The sequence below is a fragment of the Hemicordylus capensis genome, chromosome 1 (genome assembly GCF_027244095.1).
Source record: "Hemicordylus capensis ecotype Gifberg chromosome 1, rHemCap1.1.pri, whole genome shotgun sequence".
Lineage (NCBI taxonomy): Eukaryota > Metazoa > Chordata > Lepidosauria > Squamata > Cordylidae > Hemicordylus > Hemicordylus capensis.
In genome coordinates this window covers 198,465,075-198,478,480 of record NC_069657.1, presented here as the reverse complement: position 1 = coordinate 198,478,480, position 13,406 = coordinate 198,465,075, and the positions used below count along the sequence as shown (strand labels likewise).

Here is a 13,406-nt window from a genome sequence, read left to right as displayed (position 1 = left end):
ACCAAAATAAAACTAGCGGTTAAAACAATTTGAAACTTTCAAAGATTACTAAAAGCCTGGCTTTACAAATGTCTATAGGGAGTGCATTCCACAGCCCAGGAGCAACTACAGAGAAGGCCCACTCCCAAGTCACTGCCAGATGAGCTGGCGGCATAGTTGGTTGTAGCTGTGTTTATTTTGAGTGTGTTTTAAATGAAATCTCATGTCTTTTTGTTCATCACTTGGGGGTCCCAGGATGATGGGTATAAATAAACACAAATAATAAATAATGTGTACATAGCCCTGGTCTCTTATCTCTTTGAGAGAAGGGCAGGATATACGTGTAACAAATAAAGACATCTCAAGATGGTCTGGAGTGGGGAGGGCAGTGAGGGAGCCAAACTAGGCCTCTTATGAGCACCTGTTTTCTTATCTTGCACCAATTCTGATTCTTCTGCATTAGAAACTATATATTCGTGTTTTACAGTTGCTGGCTTTACATTTACAGGCTCACACTTTGTGAGAAATCCTTGGCAGACTATTTAGACGCCAAGAGACTCACTTTCCCAAGATTCTACTTTGTCTCGGCTGTAGATTTATTAGAAATCATCTCAAAAGGAACTCATCCTAAGCAGGTAAACTTCTCATTTGTCAAGTTGGTATGCTTCATTAATTCTTAGTGCTGACAAAGTGAAGCTATCCTGTTATAAATTTTGTAATCCACATCAATAGATTACCAAACACTTGGTGAAGCTCTTTGACAATGTGGCTGACCTTAAATTTGAAGAGGAGAAAAATACAGAAATACAAATGGCCACAGGAATGTACAGCAGAGAAGGAGAATTTGTGGATTTTTCAGAACATTGTTTCTTGAAGGGACAGGTAAGTACACTGTCAGGAGGTAAGCTCTGATGTGAGCACCACAAGTGGATCAAGGGAAAGCTTAGGGAAAACAGACCAGGTAGAATTCAGGGAAAGTCAGAACAGATCAAGGAAAAAGCAATACAATAAGGAGCAAGCAGCAGAACACAACCAAGGGGCTCTAAACAGAAGCTGTTGACAAGCATGTCAACAGCCATTTCCTTTTTCCTCTTAAAGGGGCTTCTGGGAGGCTGGAGCCAAGGAGAACAGAGAAGCTCAAGTTGTCTCAGGGATGCTTGTATTCTGAGGCAGCAGGGTACTGCTGGAGAACAATCCCTTATTTATTTATTTATTTATTTATTTAATCAAATTTGTATACCGCCCCAAAGCAGTTAACAATAATGATGGTGATTATGGTTTCATAGCACAATACAATAAAGAATGTTGAGCAACCATCAGAGATCTATATATTTCATTTTTTATGCATTCTTGGGTCAAAATTCCAGAGGAAGTATGCTAAATATTATTTACTGTATTGTGCTGTGAAAGGTTTTGTCATTTACAAATTCTGTATCATATGGACAAGGAACAAATCATTTCATTTATCCTTGCAATAACTCCATGTGATAAGTTTACATCTGACTGTTGCTTGCCTATCTGCATATATATTTGTTGTTTTTCTATGATAGTATGTATGTGTAGAGGCGTACATGGAGGCCATGTACATGCCGGTGTCACACAGGGGCAGCTGAGAGATGCCCGGCCAGCGCATGGCATGGCTGGTGGGAGTGCCCAGATTATAGCAATGCCGGCAATCAGAGGAGGAGCAGATATGGACCTCTTCACTTACAAGGAGCTGTTTAAGTCCCTCCAAGGGGGCTGTGTAAACTCTCATTTTAAAAGGGATGTCCCCACGATTCGGATACCGAATAGCATTTTGAGCACATCCCTAGAAAGAACATACAAAGGCCCATTTTCTTTCCTGCCAGTTTTCTTTTCACCAGAGCATTCCTTATTGCAGTATGAAAGCAACAGCATATGCTTCAATTGTCCCTGTTTACTAGAGAAAGTCTCCTAACTATTTTCTAGTATCTCTTTTTGATAAACCGTGTCCCTATATTTCCCTTTGGGGAATACTGTTCAAATGCTGTTAATGTGAGATGCTAGAGTTGCCACTCTTCAGGGTCCAGCACCCTTTCTCAGATCTCTCCCAGTTAAGTGAGGCACAGATTAATCTTGTGCTAGTATGGGGTTTTCCCAGTGGAGCTTAGAGCAGCTTCAGGGGGTGTGTGATTTTTCTCAGGGAGACACCATGCCAATTCCCCAAGTTTCAAAGCACTTGCTCAGGGCTGGTAATTATTATTTTTTAAATGATGACGCAGAAGATTTTGATCGTGCAAAGTTTATACTGAGTTAAATTATTGATCCATCTAGCTCAGAATTGTCTATTCTGGTTGGCAGCCGCACTCCAGGGTTTCAGACAAGAATCTTTTCCAGCCCTATCTGGAGATGTCAGAGAATGAACCTAGACCTTCTACACACAAAGCGAGTGTGCGATCACTGAACTAAAGCCCTGATCATGTATCAGCTGTCTCCCCATTATGAGTAGTGTGAATCTAAAGGTGTTATACAGCACACAGCTGTAAATCACACACTGAAGCGGCTGAGATATAGTTTGAACTCTTAATAACCGATTGTAGGGCAATGATGTTTTTCTAGTAGGCCTTTAAGCTGAAGAACAAATACCCTCTTAGCTTTTAAATCAACAGAGGACAGGCTACCACAGAGTAAATGGATACAGGTTGCAGTCAACAGAGTAGAGTCTTCAGCAGTGTGCAGTGGTGGGGCATGCATTGCCCGGCCAATTATCCTTCAGCATAAGAAAGCTAGATAGGGATGCTTCTATTTTAATCTGTGAAATGGTGGACAGCATGTAATAGCTCCCCCTAGTGTAGAATACAGGGAAAGTGAAGGGAGCCCAAAATACTGTTTTTAAGTAGTGCCGTTCACCAGTGGTTTCCCTGCACTTTCTATGGCCACACAGGTTGTATGAAAGAGGTATACACCACAAAAGATACTGACATTTCCAGTAACTTTAGTCAGTCATGTTGGTGTGCATATCTGTAGGCAGAATGCTGGTTAAGCTGTTTGGAAGAAGCCATGCATGTGACAGTCAAACAGAAGATCATGGAAGCGGTGGTGGCCTATGAGGATAAATCTCGAGATCAGTGGCTGTTTGACTATCCAGCACAAGTGGCATTGACAGGTAGTCAAATCTGGTGGGCTGCTGATGTCAGGATTGCTTTTGAGCGGCTTGAGGAAGGATTTGAAACTGCTCTAAAGGACTACAACCGCAAACAGGTAAGTGAGGCAACGCCTGAAGAATGTTTTGAAAGAGCACAAGCAAAATCACTATTAAGAGTGAGCAAACCCTTACCTTGTTGTTTCTGATCTGTCTCTGGATTTCGGTTGTGTTCCACTAGACCCTAGTTCACACCAATGACATCATCAACGCATGCCTAAACCACAAGGCCCAAGCATGGAAGCAGGAGGAAGGGTAAATTTTACTGAGGCCCAGATATCCAGGGGAGCCTAGCCCAGGCGGCAAACCTATTACAAGGAGGGGGAAATGCAGGCGAAATGCTTGAGCCTATTTATGGGCAAGTATGTACTACGTATGGGTCATTCACTGTGAGAGTTACTGGAGTCAATCAGAAGCAGAACAAGCCACATTCTGAACAGTGAGTTGCTGGCCAGCCCAGGGCCCTTTTATAGAATAGCAAAAGTGTGCTTGTGCAATTAAGTCTAGGGCTTGTACACTGAGCGACAGGGGGATTTATCCTTCCCTGTGTGACATGCTCTCTTAAGAACAAGTCCCTTGCTCCTGTAGATGGAGACTGGAGGGACAAAGCACCATGCAACCACATTGATCCATGAACATAAGAACAAAAGAACAGCCCTGCTGCATCAGGTCCAAGGCCTGTCGAGTCCAGCATCCTGTTTCCCACAGTGGTCTACCAGATGCCTCTGAGAAGCCCACAGGCAAGAGGTGAAGGCATGCCCTCTCTCCCGCTGTTGCTCTCCAGCAACTGGGATTCATAGGCAGCTGAATCCCATGGAGAGTGGGAAGCATGGAGAGTGGAAGCCACAGTATTGGTGGTAGGATTTACAAGCCCTGAAGTGAGTAATGAGTAAGACATTCTATAAAGAAGAACTGAAATAAACTAGGGAAGTGCCCAAACCGGTTCGGAGGCCATGCTGGAGGCCTCCGAACCGGTCCGGTTCCGAGCCGGTCCGGTGGTTCGGCATGGAGGGGGGTTGTAGCTTTAAGGGCGGGGGGTGGTACTCCCCCCCCGCCGCCGCTCTTCCCCCTCCAGCGCTGTGGTTTTAGACAAAGATTCTGGGGCGGCAGCGTTCCTCCCTGCCGCCCCCGTCGTTAGCCTGCAAGTGCCGAAGTAAAGATCACGCATGCACCCATTCTGCCGCGCATGCACACCCGCCGCCGCGCGCACTCCACAGACGTCACACGTTGATGGGGTCAGGGGTGGCAGGGAGGAACGCTGCTGCCCCAGAATCTTTGTCTAAAACCACAGCGCCGGAGGGGGAAGAGCGGCGGGGGGGGGAGTACCACCCCCCGCCCTTAAAGCTACAACCCCTCCCCCGTGCCTGTCCAGACTGGTTCGGAGCCTTGCACACCCCTAAAATAAACAAAGATAGGGTTAGTGTCTGGAAAGGAATTTATTTTTTCTCTCTCATGCACAGACACACACACACCTAATTCTGGCAGTGGTTATAAAAACAAATCGGGGCAGAAATGTAAAACAAAGGGAATTAAAAGAAGCAAAAGAACACACCAAAAAATAAAGCTTTAAAATGAATTGGTCTCTTCATAAAATGTTGGTCCATTGGTGCAAATTTTTTTAAAATTAAAACATTGATTGTATAATACATTTATTTACTTACTTACTTAACATATTTTTATATCGCCCAAAACACAAGTTCTCTTATTACGATTAACAATCAACAACCAAAAGTAGCACAGTGGCTAGTGTTGAAATCCCCATTCAGCCATGCAACTCACTGGGTGATTCTGGGCCAGTCACTTTCCCCTCAGCCTAACCTACCTCACAGGGTTGTGGTGAGGACAAAGAGTAGGATATAGCAATATAGATCCCCACCCCCGCCCCACACACTGCCCTGCCCATGATTCATTAGATTTTCTGTATGTGGAGTGATGCATGTGAAAGGGAGCTTGCTTGACAAGTTTGTGCTGGGCCTATAGCTCAGTAGTAGAACACATACTTTGCATGTAGAATGCCCCAGACTAGTCTTTGGCATCACCTGGGGCTTTCCCAGACAGCAGGCTTAAACGCGGGATTACACGACTAATAATTATTCACATGGAAGCCGCATAGAAGCCGCAGCCTGAAGCCGAAATAATAACAATTCTGAGGGCGTTTGCAGAGAGCTGCTTTGATGCAATCTCCCCTCCATGGGAATTTTCCCCATGGACCATTCATGCCACTTGCTCCCGAGTCTTTCTCTGGCCAGTTGCTTTCTAGAATAGGCAGGATGCTGTGCCTCCTCCTCCCCCCCCCCACTGTGCATGCATGGTGTACGCTTCTATAAATTTCATTTTGAGGAATAAAAAACATTTATTTTATTTTTAAAAAATATATATTTAAAAACTTGTTTTGAGGGGGTCTTCCGCAAGATGACCCAGCTGGTGGCCTCTCCCCCACCCCCGCCACTCTGCTCACCCTCCTGGCCAGAAAGCAGCTGCAGATGAGTTGCAAAGCAGTTGCAGAGGAAGGAGAGCAAGCCAAGCCAGCAAGGCGGGTACTGGGTAGGCGGAGAAGCTTGGAGGCAGGCACACATATCTTTTTTTCTTTCTCTTTCATTTTATTTTATTCCCCCACCCCACCCCGGTGGTTGGTGGTCTTGAAGAAGACCAACAACTAGGCAAAGATGGTGGTCTCACTGGTGTTCCACAAGATTATCCAGCAATTTTTTTAAAAAAACTGAAAAGAAAAAAGTTGCCCTATAGACTATGGGAAACACCTATATTGGGCAGCAGCAATATAGGAAGATGCTGAAAGGCATCTTCTCATATTGCACGGGAGGAGGTAATGGTAAACCCCTCCTGTATTATACCAAAGACAACCACAGAGCTCTGTGGTTGCCAGGAGTTAACACTGACTCGACGGCACACTTTACTTTATTACTATGGCCCCTTCATACATCTCAGAAGAAACGGGGTATCCCAAAAAGCCGCCATAGAAAGTGGAATGTTTTTGCATGGGGTTAATTCAGTCTAAGCTCCAACACACAGGGAAAAATCCAAATCGTATATGGAGTGATCCCCGATATCTCGCAGTGTCTTTGAGGTAAATCCAAGTGACTTTTATAAATAAAAATAATAATTTTAGTACTGGGTTTTAAATGTTTTTAATCTTTTAAATGATTTTAATTGTTAATTGATTTAATATTTTACATGATTTTAATTGCAAACTGCCCAGAAATGCAGGTTTTGGGTGGTATAGAAATATTTTTAAATAAATAAATAAATAATGCACACCCACCACTCCCGGGGAACTTTGAAGTAAATTTGCCATCTGGGAAATCCCCTGGTTTGGCTGGGAATATGAAAGCGTAGATAGCTGCTGAGAGACAAACCAATGGTGTGACTCAGTATAAGCCAACTTCATATGCTCACAGCATGGATTGGTCTCTTTCTGCCTCCTCTGCAGAGTCATCACAGTAGTGATGCCAAAATGTCCTAGCTTCGCTAGGAAGCCTACTGCAGAATTGGTTGGGGCTCCCCCAAATTCTCGTGCTGAGTTCCTTTCAGCCAGATTTCCAAATTCCAGATGTTTCTTTAATTTGGTTGCAACCCTAGTTGTTTATTATTATGATTTGGGTCACATGCATTATTGTTTAGCAGTAGCGCATGTTGTATCGAAATGCAAAATTCAAGAACTAGATCAGCTTAATTGGATTCATTTTCTTATTCTGTCACAAACTAGATTTAATGCACCAAAGTAGCTGAAAATAATCCTCTTTCTTTTGTGGGGTAAAGGGGCTTAAAAAGCATTACTTAGCTATTATGTGATACTTTATGCTCTGTGTATTATAAGTGTTACCTCTGAAACTCCTAATAATCCCATCACACTGAACACTAGTGCAGGACAAATGAACCTGCTCACCAGTATTTAATTCATATTGAAAGAAAAGTGATGGCCACTATCTGAAAAGTGTATTTTTGTTATTAAGGAAGCAAATTACAATTATGAGAAAACAATGCCATTATTAGTTTGCAAAAGTTATTTGCGTTGATTAAAAGCACCAATAAGTATGCCTTGCTACCAGAACCGCTCCATTTAGCACTTGACATACAATAGGTTTTTCCCTTCACAGTGTAATATCTCCATTGAAATATAATTATTTTGCAGATTGCTCAACTGAACGCCCTTATAAACATGCTGTTAGGGGAACTCACCCCTGGAGATCGTCAGAAGATCATGACAATATGCACAATTGATGTACATGCTAGAGATGTTGTAGCCAAGCTTATAGCACAGAAGGTAATTTGTTGCAGAGCAATTACCCTAATGCATTTTTAAAAGCGTAAAATCAAGAATAATTTCATTTGTTGAAAAGATATTCGGGCTGCTTATGTATAATGATGACAGAATATTTTGATTCAGTCAATTTCTGTCCTTTCTCTTTGACTTCAGACTGTAGATAATTACATTTACCAGTTTTTTAAAAATGTTATGTGTGTGTGTGTTTGTCCAAATGTCTAAAGTATGTATTAAAAATGTAGGCTATAAAGTGACAGCAGGTTCTCAATAATCTATCCTGTCCCTGTTAAATGTTACTATGTAAATGTGCATTTATTAGAGCAGATTTTGCAATTTAAATGGTACCAAATATTATGATTGTATAATCATTTTATAGCATGGTGTTTGTTTTTATTGCTTAGTATTGTTGGTTTTAATTTTTTCCAGGGGCAAGGGGTGTGCTCGAAGAATTTCGGCACCTCTATTTCAAGGCACTGAAATACTTTGAGCTGCCCCAGCCGAATCATTCTGGCGGGGGCTAAGTGAGCACTTTAAAAGGAGGAAGGCAAGTCTTATCTGTCCTTCCCTTGCTCCTCTGCTGCTCCCCCGCCCCGAGCAGCGCTATTTGTATTGAGCAGTCAGGCTCTCTGTTTGGCGGGCTGTATCTTGCTGGGAACAGGAAGTTCCCTGTTCCCAGCAGCCTTTGAGTAGTCTTAGGGAGGAAATGGTGTCTGAAGATGTGTGGACACCATCTTGAGTGTTCAGTGTTGCTGGACAAGATGCAGCCAGGCAAACAGAGAACATGGCTGCTGAATACAAACCGTGCCACTCAGGGCATCAGGGGGAAAGCAGGGGAGCAAGGGAGGGGCAGGTAAGATCTGCCTTCCTCTTTTTAAAGTGCCCGCTCTCTGTCCTCCCCCGCCATGTGCATGAAATGCTTTGTGCACATCTCTAAAGTGGGGAATGACAACCTGAGAGCTCCTTCTACATTTTGTGGTTTTCGTTTTATAAACACTAGGGCCACTTGGCACAATGGATGGAATTTACATATGGGTGGGGAGAAATAAAAATGTTTAGTCTCACTTTTACCCCTTACTTCATGGTGTCTGGGCTCTCGTTAACTCTACAAGGTGTCAAAGTCTCACGCTAAATCTGTGGTCTCAGTGTCACAGGGGCGCACCTAGGGCAAAAAGGAGCCCGGTGAAAAAGGAGCACAGTGAGGAGTGTTGCATGCCTATTACATCATGGGCATGTGACACTCAATACTTACTGAGCAGGTGCGCCTGCCAACAGGCCAACCAGCTGCCCACTGCCGCCACCACCAACAGGAAGAGGCCTGCTCTGCTCTGCCACACACCCCGGCGATGAGGATGACAAATATTGGCGGGGCAGCGGTGGGGTGGGCGCGGAGAAGTGGTCCAGTGATGGGGCTCTGGGGAGGTCCCCCGATCATTTGGAGCCCTCCCCCAGACATAGGAGGCCCGGACCTGATCCCCAAGGTCCGTGGCTAAATTCATCTCTGTGTGTACCTGTCAGTCAGTGGTACAGCACATACTTTGGAAGCTGAAAGCCCAGGTTCACTCTGTGGTATCTTCAGTTTAAAACATCTCGGGTAACAAAGCTAAGGAGGACCTTGGGGAACTCCTGCCAGTCAGAGTGGTCAGTACTGAATTTCAAGCACCGATGATCTGACTCAAGCATAAAGCAAGTGCATATGGAGCAATCTGAGCACTTAATTTTTATTAAATTAAATTAAACAAACAACCAAACAAATAAATGATGTATTTATTTTGGAATAAACTAGATGCTGTGAAGTTATACCATGTAAGTGGAAGGTGTGGAAGAACGGGAAGATTTGGAATGTCTCCTAAAAAATTAAAAAATTCTTCAGCTCCCACTAGAAAGTGATTGCAAGTCACTTGGTATTCTTTCCCACCCCCCTGAAAATTACTCATATGGCTTGAAGTTCCTATTTGACCACCCAAAACAGGCATGTTGACTGTGCTGTGACATCATATATGCTGTTTTTCTTTGAGGCTGGGTTAGTGAGCATAGAGAGAGAAGTTTCCTGTAATTATTTGACCAAAAACAACTGTAATTTTGAAAAATCCAGAAGGTACAAATGGTATAGAATACTAGGGATGTGAATGAATGGCTTGTGCAGGCATGGTTGGGGATTGGTTCCCTTAAGAAACAGATAAATAGGTCCTTACCTGCTCTGCTGCTGCCCTGCCACATTTCCGGGCACTTGCTCTAGCAAAGGTCGTGTGTAGCTGGAGCCTTTGCTAGAGCAAGCACCATGCCCGGAAAAGTGACAAGCGGCAGCAGAGCAGGTAAGACCCTGCTTACTTGCTTTTTAAGGGAACTGCTACCCACCCCACCAAACTGGTTTGGCTGCGGTCACCATAGCCGGTTCAGCAGTTCCTAAAGGAGGCACTGAACTGGTTCGTGCACATCCCTGTAGAGTACCATTGTGCAAGAGTAAAATCCAGCAAAACATACACGGGGGGTTGGAATATTTGTGTGCGTCCCTGACAGAAAGCATGGGTAAATGCTGTGAGAAGGAGAAAGCTGTTCAGTCAGAGATCTGTGCTAGTCATGTGTCAGGACCATGCGTGGTGTAGTGGTTAGAGTGCTGGACTAGGACCGGGGAGACCCGAGTTCAAATCCCCATTCAGCCACAAAACTAGTTGGATGGCTCTGGGCCAGTCACTTCTCTCTCAGCCTAACCTACTTCACAGGGTTGTTGTGAAAGAGAAACTCAAGTATGTAGTACACTGCTCTGGGCTCCATGGAGGAAGAGTTGACATTTTGCCTGTACTATAGCTGCATGACAGTCAGAACTTGAACTGGTGAAGTTCCAATCTCCAAATGTTTGGGAAATGCCACCTACTGAGTTTCTGCCTGTCATTCAGCTGTGAGACACAGAATGGCAGAAACTCAGTAGGTGGCATTTCTCCAGCATTTGGAGACTAGAACTTCACTAGCTGAAGTTCTGGCTGCCGTGTAACTGAAGTGCAGGCAGAATATCAACAGGCAATGTTTCCATCCTCATATGCTTGGTGAAATTCCACCTGTTGGATGCCTGCCTGTCACACAACTGTTAAAAGTCCTGGACCCTCTGGCCCTTAAAAGGTGCTTTCCCTTATGAGGTACAAGGCTAGACAGTGGGAAAAGCATTGAGGCCTTGCATGTCTGAGGTAAAATTAAGCAAAATTGAGAAGGCCACTGTCAGAAGCAGCCACATTACTGTTGCTAAGGATCCGAGGCTTATATGATAGGGAACAGACCCAATCTACCTCAAAGACATGAGTTAAACTATTGAAGTGTAAAGGTTGCCCTTTATTTCCAAGACATTTCTCCTTCCCTGGGGGCGGGGCAGGGCACGGGTGGAGATTTCCTCAGCCCTGACACAAGCCCTTCACAGTTGTTTCCAGGACTAAATACAGAGAGATCAGGAGATGCTGACCAGCCAATATTTGCTCCCCCTTCCGTCTCCACACAGTAACTCCCTCTTTTAAAAAAGGGGCTAGAAAGTTCAAATGAAAGTATTGTCCCCCTATATTGGCACGCCATATAAGAAGGTGATATTTTTAGGAAGGGGAATTCATGAGTTATAAAACCAACTCTAATGTAAACCTTGTGGTCTTCACTCCTCTCATCTCCACTCCTATGCAATCTTCTTGCTGGCAAACAAACATGCTGCCATTCAGGAATCTACAAATGGCAGATTTCCTGAATTTCCTTTCACAAATCCTTCTCCTGAATTTCCTTTCTCAAAATCATTTATTTTAAGGAATCTGTGCAAAACACATCTGACCTGCCCTGAAGCCTGAGCAGTACTTATGTCATTTTTTAACCAGGAAAAGCTTAGGTAGATAATTCCCCTGTAAAATTTTTGTTGGTTGTGTAGGAAATGAAGAAGAGCAGCTATCTGAACTTTATCACATGCAATCCTTGATCACTTGCTTGCTACATGAGGTATATGGAATAGCTCAGTCCAAAATAAATGTATGCAAAGAGTGCACAATCTTTTATTGTCCATCTTGGTTTCTGAGTCATGCTTAAGCCTAAATGGAGCATGGAGGCTCCCATATCTCAACATTAAACTGTCTTTCAGAGGATTGTGGAAAGAACTCTGTGTGTGCAGAAGGCGTTCCTTCCAAGTCATTTACTCTGTTTTATAATACAGCCGCACACTGCTTGACATACTGCTTTTGAAATTAAGAGGAGTTTCTAAGCCGCCTGTGATAGGGCCCAGGAAGTCGCTGTGGGAAGCAAAGACTGCCTAGACTACATCTAGGTTGTGGGATTTCCTGGCATATCTATTAATTTGTTATTTATTTATTTTTACATTTGAGGTTTCTAATGGGCAGGCATTTACTTGGCTCTCACAGTTGCGTCACAGATGGGATGAAGAGCAAAACGAGTGCTTTGTCAGCATTTGTGATGCCCAGTTTCAATACTCCTACGAATATCTTGGGAACAGTCCTAGGCTTGTAATTACACCTCTTACTGACAGGTAAGGACCATATTTCAAATGGTTGAGGGGCAATTCTAAAAGAGGAAGGCCATGATCCATCTTCAAAGTTTCTGGTTTTTGGGCTTGCCTCATCATTTATCCTTCAAAATAAGACATGTTGTGATGCCTGATGGAATCAAATAATGACATTCAGAAATGTGACTGTTTTCAATAATAGGAAGGGAGAGAAATGTTTGCACTTTACCAGCTAACACCAGGGGCTGTAGCTCAGTGGTAAAGGTCTCTGGTTCAATCCATGGAAAGATCCCTGTTTAAAACTCTGGAAAACTGCGGCCACTCATAATTCTAAACGAAATGGACCGATGGTCTGATTCAGTATAAGGCAGTTTCATATGTTCAAGATCCCCGTAGAATTTCCTGCAATGGGAAAGAAGTGCTGAATAGATCCAAAGCAGCATATTAGCATGAGCAGAAATAGGTTTTACTTAAAAGTCAAAAGAAAGAGGAAAGAAAGACCCTTAATTATTTTAGCATGCCATGAAAGCTCTTTGTCCAGGACAATGGTCTTTTAGCCTTGTTAACTGGCATTCTGTAAAAATAGAGGGGGGAAATACTGCACAGAACTGTTAACAGTCACTGAACAAAAATCCCTTTCCACTGAACATAATCATTTTGTTGTGGTGCGATGCATAATAGCAGTTGGAGGGGAAAATTTGTAGCAATTTTAAATATTCTTTTCACTGAAATTGTTTATCCACATTGCCAAAGCCTTTAAGGAAGTACTGATGTTTTCTGCATTGTCGGGGAGCAGCTGTCTCTGTCTCCTGCGGCTGTCTGCCCACTAACTAGGCAGATGGCAGACAGTGGCTGAGGTGTGTCTGCTGCATACAGGACTAACTTTTCTGGCTTCCAGTAAGCACAGCTGCCACACTATTATGATGGTGATGATGATCCTTATGTATTTGAGACATGGGAAGCCTTGTGTGGAACCATGTGCTTTGAAGGGGTGATTAGGGTGTTTTAATGCACTGAATAAGTACTTAAATAATCAAGCCGCCGAGCTGCATGAAAATATGGATTTCCTATTTATTCCAATTTTGGAGGAGGATCAGGCAGGAAAGGAGGTTCTAAGAAGTGAACAAGGTTAGCTTTGCCACAGAGATGAACATCCTGTGTGTAAAGATAATCTAGAATGGCAAGGGATGCCCACCTCACAGGTTTGCCACCTGCCCCAGAAAGAGAAGAGGACATGCGGCTCTGTGGGGCATGATCATCCATCTGTAGCCACGCAAATAATAACTTGCCCATTGCCTAAAACTGAAACTGGATTGTTTGTTTTGTTTGTTTAAAGGCAAAATAGCATGGTTAGGACATGCCACACATGTTTCAAGCTAGACATTCAGACATATCAGCCTATCCCATCAACAAGCTTTACATACTAAAGATAAGGGAGAAATTGAATGCATTTAAGTTTTTCTATTTGGTTAGAGTCAGTCATCTGTGGTGAATGGCTGCTAGAA

At 43.6% G+C, this 13,406-nt stretch overlaps 1 protein-coding gene across 9 annotated transcripts in view; it reads left to right on the top strand.

Annotated features, from left to right (window-relative positions):
* LOC128332356 (dynein axonemal heavy chain 11-like) overlaps nucleotides 1–13,406 on the top strand; it is a 353,782-nt gene that overhangs the window by 43,375 nt on the left and 297,001 nt on the right. For 4 of the 9 annotated variants that reach the window (XM_053266647.1, XM_053266645.1, XM_053266646.1 and 1 more), the window contains 5 exons: nucleotides 488–614; nucleotides 712–861; nucleotides 2,968–3,201; nucleotides 7,293–7,424; nucleotides 11,765–11,925. In XM_053266647.1, coding sequence (XP_053122622.1) covers nucleotides 488–614; nucleotides 712–861; nucleotides 2,968–3,201; nucleotides 7,293–7,424; nucleotides 11,765–11,925 — 804 coding nt within the window. Of the gene's footprint in view, nucleotides 1–487; nucleotides 615–711; nucleotides 862–2,967; nucleotides 3,202–3,465; nucleotides 3,505–7,292; nucleotides 7,425–8,165; nucleotides 8,275–10,871; nucleotides 10,988–11,764; nucleotides 11,926–13,406 lie in introns of those variants that run through there. The other 5 variants (XM_053266643.1, XM_053266649.1, XM_053266657.1 and 2 more) reach the window with 5 other exon arrangements.